At 43.5% G+C, this 13,435-nt stretch overlaps 1 protein-coding gene across 10 annotated transcripts in view; it reads right to left on the bottom strand.

Annotated features, from left to right (window-relative positions):
- The window catches only part of MAP7D3 (MAP7 domain containing 3), a 42,601-nt gene extending 30,224 nt beyond the window's left edge, over positions 1-12,377 (bottom strand). For all 10 annotated transcript variants that reach the window (XM_058032465.1, XM_058032467.1, XM_058032470.1 and 7 more), the window contains exon 1: positions 12,276-12,377. In XM_058032465.1, coding sequence (XP_057888448.1) covers positions 12,276-12,354 — 79 coding nt within the window. In that variant the 5' untranslated portion in view covers positions 12,355-12,377. The remainder of the gene's footprint in view (positions 1-12,275) is intronic.
- Positions 12,378-13,435: the final 1,058 nt, after the last annotated feature.

Genomic DNA, 13,435 nt, shown 5'->3' with positions numbered 1-13,435 from the left:
TATCTGAGTTTCACCAAGGTAACTTCAGCAAAATGCAGGGCTACAACTCACAGATAATCACACAGAAAGGAAATGCTACCAATATTAATTTTGCTAAATAAGAAAAACCATTAACAATTTACTGTATCACTCCTCCCAGATTTTGTTTTGGTATCAACCTTCACCAATCACCTTGCAGGGTGTGAAGAGTTACAGGGAAAGCAGGCAGGGCACCCTGTAGGACAGCATCACCCCAGTGCCCTGCACAGCTGCACACAAGTGTCCCCAGACACTGCCACCCTGCTGTCCCCTGGCCTGACAGGCCCTGGGAGCTCAGCTGCCTTCCATGGGAAAGCCCAGCTTCAGGGGAAGAGGGAACAAACCCACACCTGAGAAAGTTGAGGGCAGTTTTACACAGAAAAGGCAAACCCACAAAAGGAACACGTAACGTGCTGTGATCTCACCCAGAACATGAAGGACCAATAGTACAAATTGCTGTTATATTTTAAGAATGGCAACTACAACTTTGCCAATGATCTGACTTCCCTTTAATAAGAGGAGTGCAAAATGCAAAAGAGGAAGGAAGAGTCTCCCTCTTCTCCATGCATTGCCATGACAACTAGTTGTGTCATGGTAATAACCCTCCCTAAGGCTGTGCCCAAGAACAATCACCTCAAAGTGCTTAATCCCATGTGATTTCAGTGATAAATGCTGATTACAATACTTATTCAGCAACTCTAAATTGTCACCCGCAGCTGTTGCCATGTCTTGAATTAATTTCTCACTGCAGCAGCAAACAAAAGTCTTCCTCAACCCATCCTATACATCTCTGAGGCTCTTTTCACACAAGTCACAGACCAGATACACTACAACACGATGAGATTACCAACTGGCAAAAAATAGCTTAAAAAAGGCTCACTGTTTTTTCACTCTTTAGATCAGACAAAATTCTGATTTTTGTACACTGTTGCATGTCACATGGATGGGAATCTGCCCAAAAAAACACCAAGTGGAGAACAACAGAATTATCTATTCTAACCCAAACAGAAGTGCAAACAGCCAGAGGAAGAGCAGCCCCACTGCAGGTGCTCTGAGTGCAGAAATGTGCAACCAGGGCATTCATATCCAATGACACCTTTGTACATCACAATGGCTGAAGGAACACAAGCTTCTTGAAACACCACTGAGATTTCAGACAAATCCAGAAATCCAGATACATCTTTCCTCAAAGGAGGAGGCAGTGGTGCCCAGGAAGCCTGAGCTAACTCAGGCAGGAAATTATCCCAACAGAACAAAGTCACTCTGCAGCTAAACCAGCTTCAGTTAAGACCAACATTGGAATTTTGCTTCAACTCTCAAAGTTGAAATATCCAAATTTCCATAACAAAGTTATAGTAAGAAGCAACCTGCAATTAAACAGGTACAATATTAATTTTATTTTACTTGCAGAAGTATTTTCCTATTAGAAATCTTGCTGAACAAAGCAGCCATAATGGATATGGGGGATTATGTATTTATTTACTCAATCAAAGATAAATGCACAGTTGGAATAATGCTCATGATTAGAAGGCACTGATTTAAAAATGTGTTAAATCTGCAAAGCAATTAGTCAGTTTATTTTAATTAATTCAGGTTGCAAAAGATTATTTGAGATTCTGTAAGACAGGAAAGTGGGTTACAGAAACAGTTCAGCTTGCAGAGGACACAGAGGTGAAAAAACTCTAGAAATATCCAGCCAGAGGACTCTGCACATCAAGGTTTTTTGTATGTCAGCTAAAATATTCTATGTTCACTCCTTCAGTGCTTCATTATTTGCATAGAAACAATGTGCTTCCACATTTGAAAGCAGCAGATTTAAGCTCCAAGGTGTGCACCTTCATGTCACACGGATGTGATCCGTTTCACCAACAGAAAGCCAGAATCAAATGCGAACTGGGGATCTGAACAGAAGATTAATAAAAGGGGAACAGACATCACATTAGATACACTCCTGAGATACCTGAGCTCAGTTTCACCAAGTTCTAGTCAACAGACAGGTTTTATGGCCCTTGACAATTTCATTGTAAATTTACAATACAAAACTGTGATTTTCAAAGTCCACATTTTCCTACAGTAAAAGAAAATGCATTGCATGTTGTTGCACTATGCAATCTTTAAGAAATACCTATCTTATTTTGCTTTGATATGATAAAATATACCTTAATAATTACTATATTTAAATGGTTTTTGGCACAGATATTTATAATTTCTCTGCCTAGTTTTCCATAATGAATGTACCAGTCTGCTATGGAGTGAAGCTTCATGGAAAAGTATTTTCCATAAAATATATCTCTGTAAAATACAGAGCCTAATACCTCTGTAATGAATCAGAATACCCCAGAACAGGAAACATTTAACAACCATTTCACTAGAATCTGTGTCACATGTTGCATTAATGGGGGGTGCCTTCATGGACATATTCAGCAAACTCCCTGGAGAGGAAAAATTCTCTTAAGAGTCAAATTATATCTCATTTCTATTCTGAGCTTGCCCTCCCACAGCAGTCTTTCACAACAATATTTTGTGATCAGCATAATTTGTGTGTTTATTTTACAGTAGTCTACCTTTAAGTGCTCCAGGTAAAATCAATAAAAATATAAGTAATGCATGAGGCTAATAATAATATCTGCATTCATGCATAATAAAATAGAGCTATTTGAACCATGAAATGATTAGGTAATTTGGGAAGCAGTTTTCCTTCTGTGCCCTCATCACCATTTAGCACCCCAGGTCTGGCCAAGCAAATCAGAGATAAACCAAACCCACAGAAGCACCAGGAGGTGACATTCTAGATAAATCCAACTCTCCCAATTTCACTTCCAGCTCACAATCCCCTGACAGTGCAGGTGCTGAGGTGCCTCCCTCACACAGAGCATGGCAGTGCCTCCCTTCCCTGATCAGGTTTCCAATATGCCCTCAAGAGACCGGCGCTAAAAATAAACCTTGATTTCTATTTCAACCCCTGCACACGGCTAATACCCCTGGCCCTGCCAAGACTGGCAAAGAACCCACTGCTGTTCTTAGTAAACCTCATTAGGGACTGAGGCAGCTCCATCCCTTCACCCAGCGAGCTCCAGGCCTTCCATCCCATCCCATCCCCTTCCCCTTCCCATTCCCTTCCCTTCCCTTCCCTTCCCTTCCCTTCCCTTCCCTTCCCTTCCCTTCCCTTCCCTTCCCTTCCCTTCCCTTCCCTTCCCTTCCCTTCCCTTCCCTTCCCTTCCCTTCCCTTCCCTTCCCTTCCCTTCCCTTCCCTTCCCTTCCCTTCCCTTCCCTTGTGAAACTACAGAGAGAGCAGAATGTTCTGACTTTCACAGCAATCCTTCTGCTTCTTATGATTTAATGACTTGTTATGCAAAGCAAATGAAAAAATCCCAGGCTAAGCTTCTGAAATGGGGGGTGTTAGGAAGGGTCCTGAATGTTAAGCATTGTTATGATTTTAAGTGTTCATAAAAGTTTAAAGCAGCTAACAAGAAGCCAATAAGCAACCCATGAATCAAAAGTGAACCTTCCAGCAAAATATCTCTGATTTTATAACAAGCTGTGCCAAATCTACAAGCCTCCATTTTTGTCTTGCTCCACTACAGGGAGATACTGTGTGCCAGTAAGTGTTCAGATCCTTTAAAAGTTTTGTACATACTTTCAGGAAAGATGAGGAAAGTCAGCATTCAAGTTTGAGATTTCCATGCACTGCTTTTGAAGCTGATTTCCAATCATTAATTAGCATAGGTTAGGACAAACAGATGCAAGATCATATGTTTGAAGCTTTAAGAAAAATTAGGTATCGGCTTTTACACTTCTCCTTGCCAGATGACAGCAGAGGAAGGATGCACCTTCACACAAACAAGTGGACAACACAGAAAGTTTTTAATGATGAAGAGAAGCCCTCTCTGTGTGCATTCCTCTTTTCCCTGTTTTCCCCTTTTCTGTCTCCCCCCGTTGACCCTCACATCCCATCTCTGGCCTGCAAGGACTGACAGGCTCCACAAACAAACACACACGTGAGCTTCCCTGTAGGCACCTTCTGACGGAGCAGCTGGGAGGCAGATGGTTCTCCTGTTTTGTCTGGGCAGCCACCAGATGGGAAGCACAGACATCTCCAGAAAGCAGTGCACACTCTCAGCTTCATCAGGCTACAAGAGCTTCCTGTCGTCTTATCCCTATCCCAGACTCCATTTGCAAACTTTGTCCTCTATTTATTCCCTACATGGGATACCTATTTTACTACCTTTATGTGCTTTCCTCCCTTGAATACCATTTCCTCAGCTAATCCTGTACAACAATCTGGTTTTGCTCCCAAAGCTCAAGGCAGTTCAGGGTGATTTCTTGAGTTCATCACAAGTTTTGAACCCACTGACACAAGCATTCCTTTGCAGTATATGAATTAGCAGCTCCACAAGCAAGTATTTGAGACATACTTGCAAGAACCTAATTTTTTACTTCTCTTCAAACATTCACATTCAGATCAAGACCTAGAAATGTTTTTTTAAAATCATATAACTAACAAAATTATTTATTTCTTATAAGGAAACCTGCAAAGATACAGCTGAAGCAATCTCAAAGACGTATGGTACTCATACTATGTACTCAGCCTAGGGCTGAAAGGCACCAGGAAGGTTGCTGGTTAATTTTTGCATTGATCTCTGCACACTTTGCCCTAGGGGAAGCACATAATCTAAACCAAACTTGACTATAATATAAGCACAGACCAAGGCATTGAAATTTGTCCTTAAGAGAATTAGCAGCCATCTCCAGAGACTTTCTACAGTCAGAGATGTTACACCATTGCTCAACAGCCACACCATCCTCACTTCAGCTGCCTGAACACTACTGAAAACACATCTGTGGAGTCCCACTGACACTTATTCTCTTATTTTAACCTCACTTACACTGCTCAGCCATGAGTTATGCTTCTTGCTACTTAATGGAAAAAGCAACTGCCAGGATAATGCTTAGAAAGGACAAAGACATGTCACCAACTCTTGCAGAAGCCATCATAAGGTTAGTAAGAAGCACTGTCTGTGCCGTGCACACAGGGCTGATAAGATAAATCTATCTCCTTCTCTAGAAAAGATACCTGGCTTCCACAATTTGGGGTTCTTTATTAGTGAGATGTATTATTATTCATCTCCTGAAAGAAATTAAGTGGAATGACAGCAGAAACTCCACTCTCACAAAGACCCTTGTGAACCTTCTCAAGTTTACCTGAAATATTTACCTGTTTTCTGCATACTGGAAATTCCAAAGTATCCTAATACACAGGACTAAAATGAAATGCCCTTACATAATTTCAAGTGGATTCATTGTAAAATTTACTAGTTATGTGACATCAATGCTTGTATATAGGTGTACACAGATTTAACATTCTCAACTGGGCAGAATTAGATACAGGTTTAACAGCTGCAGAAGGACCAAAAGGTAAAATGGATTATCAATAACCAGTCTGCTGTACAAATAATTGTCTCTACTTTATAGCACTGCCCAGTGCTCAGGAGTACATGTGTCCCTCAATGCAGGGCTGGCTCCACAGATGCCAGAGCAGTCCCACTTTAACCTCCTCTGCACAGCTCACTGGAATTCCCACTGGAATTCTAGCTCAAGCACTGGCAAAAGCTGCAGACAGAAATCAGCTCTCTGCTTTGGGCTGCCTAAACTGACTCCTCTTCACACTCCTGCAAGCCATGGCAAAAAGTAACTTCAAGCCAAGCCCTTGCTCTCTTCTCTTATTTCACATCTGTTTTTTTCATTGTATTGTTTCTTCCCCTGCCGTGCACTATCCCTAACACTGGCAATAGCTCACTTCTCTCCATGACTTCCCTCTTTCCTGAACAGTCTGGGGTTTTTTGCTTGCTAGAAGCACGGCCTTGAAAACGCTTTTGTGCTCTTGTTTGCAGACTGTGCCCATTGTTTAATTCACCCGGGCCAAACAATGCCAGCCCAGAGCACAGCCTAGCACCGAGAGTCACAACACACTCAGGCAAACCCTGGGAAAACTCCATTTTGAGCTTTCTTCTGGTGCAAGGATAGCAGTTCCTTTCCAAGACAGCAGTGAAAACTACTGCTTTTGCTTTTTACACTTGAAGAATTTCTCATGGAAAATGTAGAGCTCATTCAAACACTGTCTGTGTGTTTCAGAAGGAGAGACTGGTGCTGGCATTTACCCTCACAGGCCAGTCTCAAATCAAATCACTCCACACAGAAAGTGCTGCAGGACACTGACAGGTCCACAGTGTGTTTAATGCAGCAAACCCTCTTGTCTACAGCAGAAAAGGGGAGCAAAATGTAAAAGGAATTAAACTGCACATTTTCTTACAGCGGTACAGTTCACCCAGCTAATCAGAAAATGAAGGCTCTGGGACACTCCAACATGTGCAATGTAAGACTCCAGCAAAGTGACCATGAATCAGTTCCTGCTCCAAAGAGCTTGAAGGATAAGTGAAAAATGGCAAATGGGTGTAAAAAAAACAAGTAGGAAAAAAGAGCTAAAGAGAAAATAAGGAGACCATATTTCTTTCTAAATTCATTACCCAAAGGCAGAAAGTCTTTTCAAGAAATGTAATGTGAGTGAATGTGAGTGAATGTAAGTGAGTGAGTGAATGTGAGTAAGGTGACACTCCCTTATCTGGTCTGGAGATGAGTGTCCTTGGTTTTAATGTCCAGAACACAAAACACAATAATATTGATCAACCCTGTGCTGCAAAAATGTTCCTCTAAGAAGTTCTCTTGGCAAAATTAAACAGAGGATAATCTTTGAAATTAATAAATTAATGAATTCTATTAAATTATGTTCTTTAAGTACAAAAGTCCCTACAGTATTTCCATATTCTTGTAGCCAAGCCCTCTTGGGCTTGGGAGAGGAATTCTAACACTTGGAAGCTTTGAAACACTTGCCCAGAGAACAAGGCACTACAATATCTATTCTCCCTCCCAAGATTCAGGTCAGTGCATTTAAACAACAGAGAGTGTCTGTAAATTAGGAGTCAGTTAAGTACTCATAAAGGAGTATTTTAGAAGTTCCCTGTGAATTATGAATGGAAAAAAAACACTATGAGAAAAGACAGAGGTATTCTGAGCATGGCCAGTGGTAACTGCTTTCTTCAAAGGCAACATCAGCTGGGGATCCTTCACCTAGAAAGCAGAACTTCCAAATTGACTGGAATATAAAAATAATTTAGATGAAAACATCTAAATTATTCTGTAATAATTAATGCCAAGCAACTATGTCAGCCTTCCTTAAAAGCAAAGGCTTGGTCCCTTTATGCACAGGCATTAATGATGCAGCACAGGGGAGGTTTCTGTCTCTTTCAAACAAAAACAATTCTGAGCAACACTTTTTTCTTCCACGAACCCCACGCTCCAAAAATCTTAAACCTCCAGCATCTAGAAAGGTTCTGATTATTGGACAGGCATATGCAAACACACTGAAAGCATATAATCAAGTAAGATTAACCTGGTTGTAAGCTGCATAATTGGAAACTAAATGGCACTAATTTATTTGTGGCAGACAAGAAATTTGCAGTCCCAGTTGGATTTTGAAGTACCACAAGTAATCCGATAACTCATATCCACAGAAGTCATTAAAATTGCATGCTCAGAATTTTATTTGTCAGAGTGTCCTTTCACAAGAGGACTGCAAGCATCTCCAATTATTTAATCAAATTTAAAGACAATCAGCAGTTTTTGATACCCCTACTTTATTATGACTAACCTAGATTATTTTTTCCATTTATCTTACAGTAACCCATAGTAACCCTTCTTTATTCTCTTATCGCCTTTAAGAACTGAAAATTAATAATAGCATACCAGTACTCCCTTGTTTTCTTTTTGAAAAACACAACTGTATGAAGAAACAGCAATCCTTACTTACAGTCACATTTTAGGACTATGCACAGTTAGGGACAGTGTAAGCCACAACATCTCTGGGCTCTCACCATTGGAGTTATGACCCTTGCAAATCATTATTTGCTGAATAGTTTCATCTGAATTGAAGCATGGAAGCCAAATTTATATTCTGCAATTTCAACACATGAAGAAATATGTAGAGAATGGAACACTCAACACAAGAAACTGAAAAAAATATTCTGCATATGCACATGGTTTGGGTGGGTTTTTTTTGTTTGTTTGGCTTTTTCTCCTTACAGCAAGGAGCATATCTCTCCTGAATATATTTGGAGAAATCTCAAGAATTTTAAGTTTTAAATTCTAAGAAAACCTTTTATAAACCACTTACAACTGGAAGTAATCTTCAGAATGCTAAGCACCTCAATACATAGCATTCATCTTTCTGAATCAGCATGAAATTATCCCTACCCTATATGATTGTATTTCCCTGAACAAAAAGAAAATGAAATTAGAGCTCATAGCCATCACAATTACATTAAGTTCTCAGCCTGATTTGGGAATGTTCTCTCACCACTGAGATCTACATGAAATCCAATTTCTGTGCAGTTCTTTGCACTTATTGCCTTGGCAGTCTGCAAAGCAGTATTACTGATTTCATGCAGGGAAAAAAGATGAAGCACAAAAACCCCTCAGAACTTTCTCCAAAGTTCTGAGGAGTTTGACAAATGAAGAAATTGAAGCCAGCCCCAGTGCTCATGAGCTGGATGCCCCAGTGATGAGCTGCCTTTGCTCTGCAGATGGGATCTGTACCAGTCACTCATTCAAACATCACCAAGTAAAACAACAACTGAATGCTCAAGATGCCTTTCATGCAGCACTCCCACACCGTGAGAAACCTGGCAAAGAAATGCTTTCCTTGTCTTGCTGCTTCCCAGGCAAGATCTGAAGCCCACCTCTACTGACAGCCACACTGCAAATCCCAAAGATTTTAAAGGGTCCAAATTTGTAAATAAATTCTTTCTGTCTTCCAGCAAGCAGCTCTGACACACAGGTCAACTCATCGTCTGAGATGCTTCTGGGTCCCAAATAATTTCCTCTGACCATCTTCTGTTGTGGGACCAAGACTGTACCCAAGAGCTCTCTAGTACTCCTACAGATGTTGGTGCAAACTTGTGTTCTTATGTTTTATAACTGTGATCTAGACACCAGATAAATCTGTGCATGTCCCTGACTACCTGCCTGAGCAATGAAGATGCATTATTAATTATCCATCCATCCATCCATCCTCTTTTCATGCCAATTCTGTGTGCATGCACTTGATAAAGCTGTTGCTAAGAACTGTGATCTGGGAAAAATGGACAAAGCCAGACAGTGCCACTTACACTGGGAGAAAAGAACTGATTACATGGAATGAAGTTCTTGTTTTATTAGAAAACTTCCAACCAAACGGGGACCTGCAGGTCATGGAATTTATGCCTGTTGAAAACGGCACTTTATTTTTTTTCCCCAAACCTGAGACAGGTTTCCTAAAAGATGATGCAGGTCCTGGAAAGGAAAATATGTATGAATAGCATTTAAATATAGTGTTTTGAACAACCTTTGCAACAGCAATTCAATATGTGAGTGGAAATTCTGGCAACAGCACAGGAATACCAAGCTCTAGTAAAAAATCCAAACATTCTCTACCACCCATACTATGAAAAACAGGAGTTTATAGTATTCCAGTGAAAATGAAGACAATAAATATAGGCTACAGCAGCTTAAATTACAGGTATTTTTCCTCTGATTACCCACACTACTCAAGGAAAACCTCACTTACTGGATAAACCACAAGTACGCGACTATTCCCCTCTTCTCACATCTTAACAAGCTCAGAAGTACTTATGGCATTAGAACAGGATCAAAAATTCCTCTTCATCCCTGAGGGATGACAGCAGCAAGCATGGATAACAAAAATGGGGTAAGCAACACTGCTGGTTCAGTGTACAACTACAATGTTAGGTGGTGTTCAGAAACCTTAACTGCCTTCTAGTTGTGGTAGCAGATTCTGCTTTTTGTCACCCACATAGAGGAAATAAGATAGGACAAGTGTGTCAGGGCAGAAAATTATTACAAAGGAACTGCAGAACTGGCACTGCAGGCATGAGGTGGCCTGCAGAATCTTAATTACAGTTGATACTCTCTCAAAGAAGCAGAAACACCTTCCCCTTACCTCAACACTAGACTGAATTTGAGAGAATATTTTTCTTGCTAAACATACAAAATTGGAAGTTAGTTACAAGTGGCATCATGGGATTCTAGGTGTGCAAGGCCTAAACATTAACAAGCACCATCAAGAGGCTGGTCACAGAGAGCAGAAGTGAACAGAACAAGAATTCAGCAGTGTCCTTTAATAAGGACTACAAAGGTACCTACGCAGAAGGTGACTATACAAACAGTATGTACACACACCTCTTAGGCTGCCAGAAAGAGCTGTGGTTTCTCAGCAAGATTCTCTTTATTTATTGTCTTTAAACGTGAGATTCCCAGACACAAGTTCACTGACAAATGGCTGAAGGCACACAACACTGTATTTATTTTGCATAGATGCTTGTTCTCCAGATTGATTGAGACAGCAAAGTACACAACTGCCCCCAGAGCAGCAGAAGCTCCAAGCATTTTTGTTAGCAGGTATTTTGGAAGTGAGGAGTCCCCCCACGCAGCCAAGAGAGCTCAGACAGGCAGGAAGTTCTATCCCTCCCCAAACACGCCCAAGGGGAGCGTGGGACTGAACCTCGAGGTTCCTTCGGGTGTCTTTCTCTTTTTTTTTTGTACATCTTCTCCAAACAGCTGCGATATCAGACTTGGCTGCTGCTCACAACTTCTCCAAAGAGCAGCAAATACTGTGGCAAATTATCCTGCAAATTCCACCGTCAACCGCCGGATTGCAAGGATGATTTCTAAACATCATTTGCTCTCTCCAGGGAGTGCTACTGACCAGAAGTCGGGAGCAGAGCTGCAGCAGCCTGCGAGCTCACAGTCAGCATTGATTCACTGCACATTAGCACTGAGTTTATCTTTGAGCACGTAACTGCTACAAATGCATTCTATGTACACTGAAGTTCAGATTCTGGTTCAGTGACTTCTATCCCCTCAGGGGAAAAAATTCAAAGTCTAGCCTTTCCAGGATCTAGGGAGGGGGGTTGTTTATTCAACATGATGTGCATATTACAACATGTGCATATCTGAAGGGAGATGGAGCTGCCCGGCCCATGGAGCATTTCCCCTGTGATTTTGGGACTAAATCTAGGTCATGACAGCAGTAACCAAATATGGGTGCCCATCCTTAGAAAAACTTAGCAGCCACCATGTAAGTGCATCCCATATGCAAAATAAAACTCAGCAGTTCTAGCGGGAAGAATAAGGTTCAAACAGACACAGCCTTTGCAGGTGGGAAGTGCTATCTTTTGGTAGATCTTTATCCTTCTGAAGCACTAAACTGTCTTAATTTTGAAACAGAAACAAAAAGTAATTAAATAGTATTTCCAACACCCACCACACTGAAGAAAAATGCCAGATGAGAGTTGTGCATTCAGGACCCTTCGCCAGCACGCCTCTTTATGTAATTACACAGATACACTGAAAACAATCATGCAAGAGGCTCTGAAGAGTAGTTGCTGCACCTAGCCCTAGTTAGTTAGCTTAGATCAAACCACAAGTCTCTTTACTTATTGTTTTTTGTAACTGGGATAAGTAAATGTTTATCTTTTCTAATGCTCACCCACAAAGCTTTTGCATGGAGATGTACCACGAAATGTTGCTGCAAACACACATCGTGCATGCACAATACTCCTTGCAGAGTATCTTATTAAGGACCTTAAGAATAAATAGGCACATAAGCACAGCCAAGACAAAAAGACAAAACCAAAGCAGAGCTTCTTCAGCCCTCTTATAACACCAGTTTAAAAAAAAAAAAAAAAAAAAAAAAAGTGAAAAGTAAAATCGGGAATTATTCAATCTTTGATTAGAAATCAATGCCAGGGGCTGTCTCTGCCTTCTGCACTCGGGACCGAACACATCGCTGGAGCAAACCCTCCGAAAGCAAGAGCCAGCACAGACACCGCCAAGTTGGAGAACCGGTGAAAAACGGGCGGCTCGTGTAACGCAGCCTCCCCGCACCGCCGCTGCTGAGCCCGCGAGCTGCGGGAGCTCCCGAGCCAGCAATCACCGCCCGGAGCTGCGGGAAGCGGGAGCGGGCGGGCAGCGGGCCGGGCCCGGGCAGCCCCGGCGGCCTCCGCTCGCGGTGCCCCTTCCCCGCCCCGGGACGGGGCCGGACGTCCAGCGGGGCGGCCGGGGGAGGGCGGCCGGCGCCAGCCGCGCCCTTGGACCGCCGGACCCCCCACACACCCCCCGTGCTACCCCTCCCTGCCCGCTCTCACCCATCTGCTCCCGCAGCCCCTTCAAGGAGGAGGAGGAGGAGGAAGCGCAGGACGGGGGCGCCGCACCGCCCTCCGCCATCTTCAGCGCCGGGCCGCGGGAGTGCCGGGCGGGCCGCGGGGCGCGGGGCGCAGTGCGCAGGCTCCGCCCGCTCCCGCCCCGCCGGCACCGGGAGCGCTCCCGCGTCCATCCGGGGCGGCCGCGGCGAGAGCTGGGCACTGCCTCGGGCTGCGCTTCCACAGGGACGGGGCTGCTGGAGCGGGTCCGGCCGGGGGCAGGGAACCTCCTGCATGGACTGGGGAACCTCCTGGAAGGACTGGGGAACCCCCTGCATGGACTGGGGAACTGGGAGAGACAAAAACTGGGGAACTGGGAAGGACTGGGAGTCTGATGGGCAGCGGCTGAGGGAGCCGGGGCTCCGGGAGGCTCAGGGGGGAGCTCATCACCCCTGATGGGAGCGTGCAGTGAGCTGGGGCCGGTCTGCTCTGCCGGGTCTGTACGGAGAGGAAACGGCCTCAAACGGCGACAGCAGAGATTCAGATTAGAAAAAAGGAATCCACTGTTCAGGTGGTCAGGTATTGGAACAGGCTGCACAAGGAGGAGATAGAGTCACCGTCCCTGGAGGTGTTTAAGAGGTGTCTGGATCTGGCGCTGAGCGATGTGGTTTAGGATCATGGAATTGTCAAGGCTGGAAGAGACTTTCACGATCATCAAGTCCACTCAGAGCTGGCACTGCAACCCATAAACCACATCACCCAGTGCCAGATCCAGAAACCTCTTAAGCACGCCTTTGGTTTAGTGGTTTAGGGGTTGAATATTTTGAATATTCTCTGAACATCTGCCAAAAGGGCCAGTGGAATTGGCCGTCCCACGGGAGCCATCGCGGTCCCCGGTGGCCGGTGCTGAGGGGAGCCTGGCAGGGCACGGCACAGCTCCCCAGATACCCCACGGGGGGTATACCCAGTTTGTGTCCCCACAACAACTGCACATGTCATCCCATCACTGCAAGGAGCTTGGAACTGGGTGGTCTTTAAGGTGCCTTCCAACCTAAACTACTGTGTTATTAACCATGATGAGTTGCCTCCCATTAGCTCTCAAAGAGAGATGCTGCTCTAGTTGGGTATCAATAAATTTAGGAATAATCTTGTTTTACCTCTGGGTT

This window comes from Melospiza georgiana, chromosome 12, assembly GCF_028018845.1.
Source record: "Melospiza georgiana isolate bMelGeo1 chromosome 12, bMelGeo1.pri, whole genome shotgun sequence".
Lineage (NCBI taxonomy): Eukaryota > Metazoa > Chordata > Aves > Passeriformes > Passerellidae > Melospiza > Melospiza georgiana.
The sequence above is the reverse complement of the archived record's forward strand: the minus strand, read 5'-3'. Positions and strand labels throughout refer to the sequence as shown.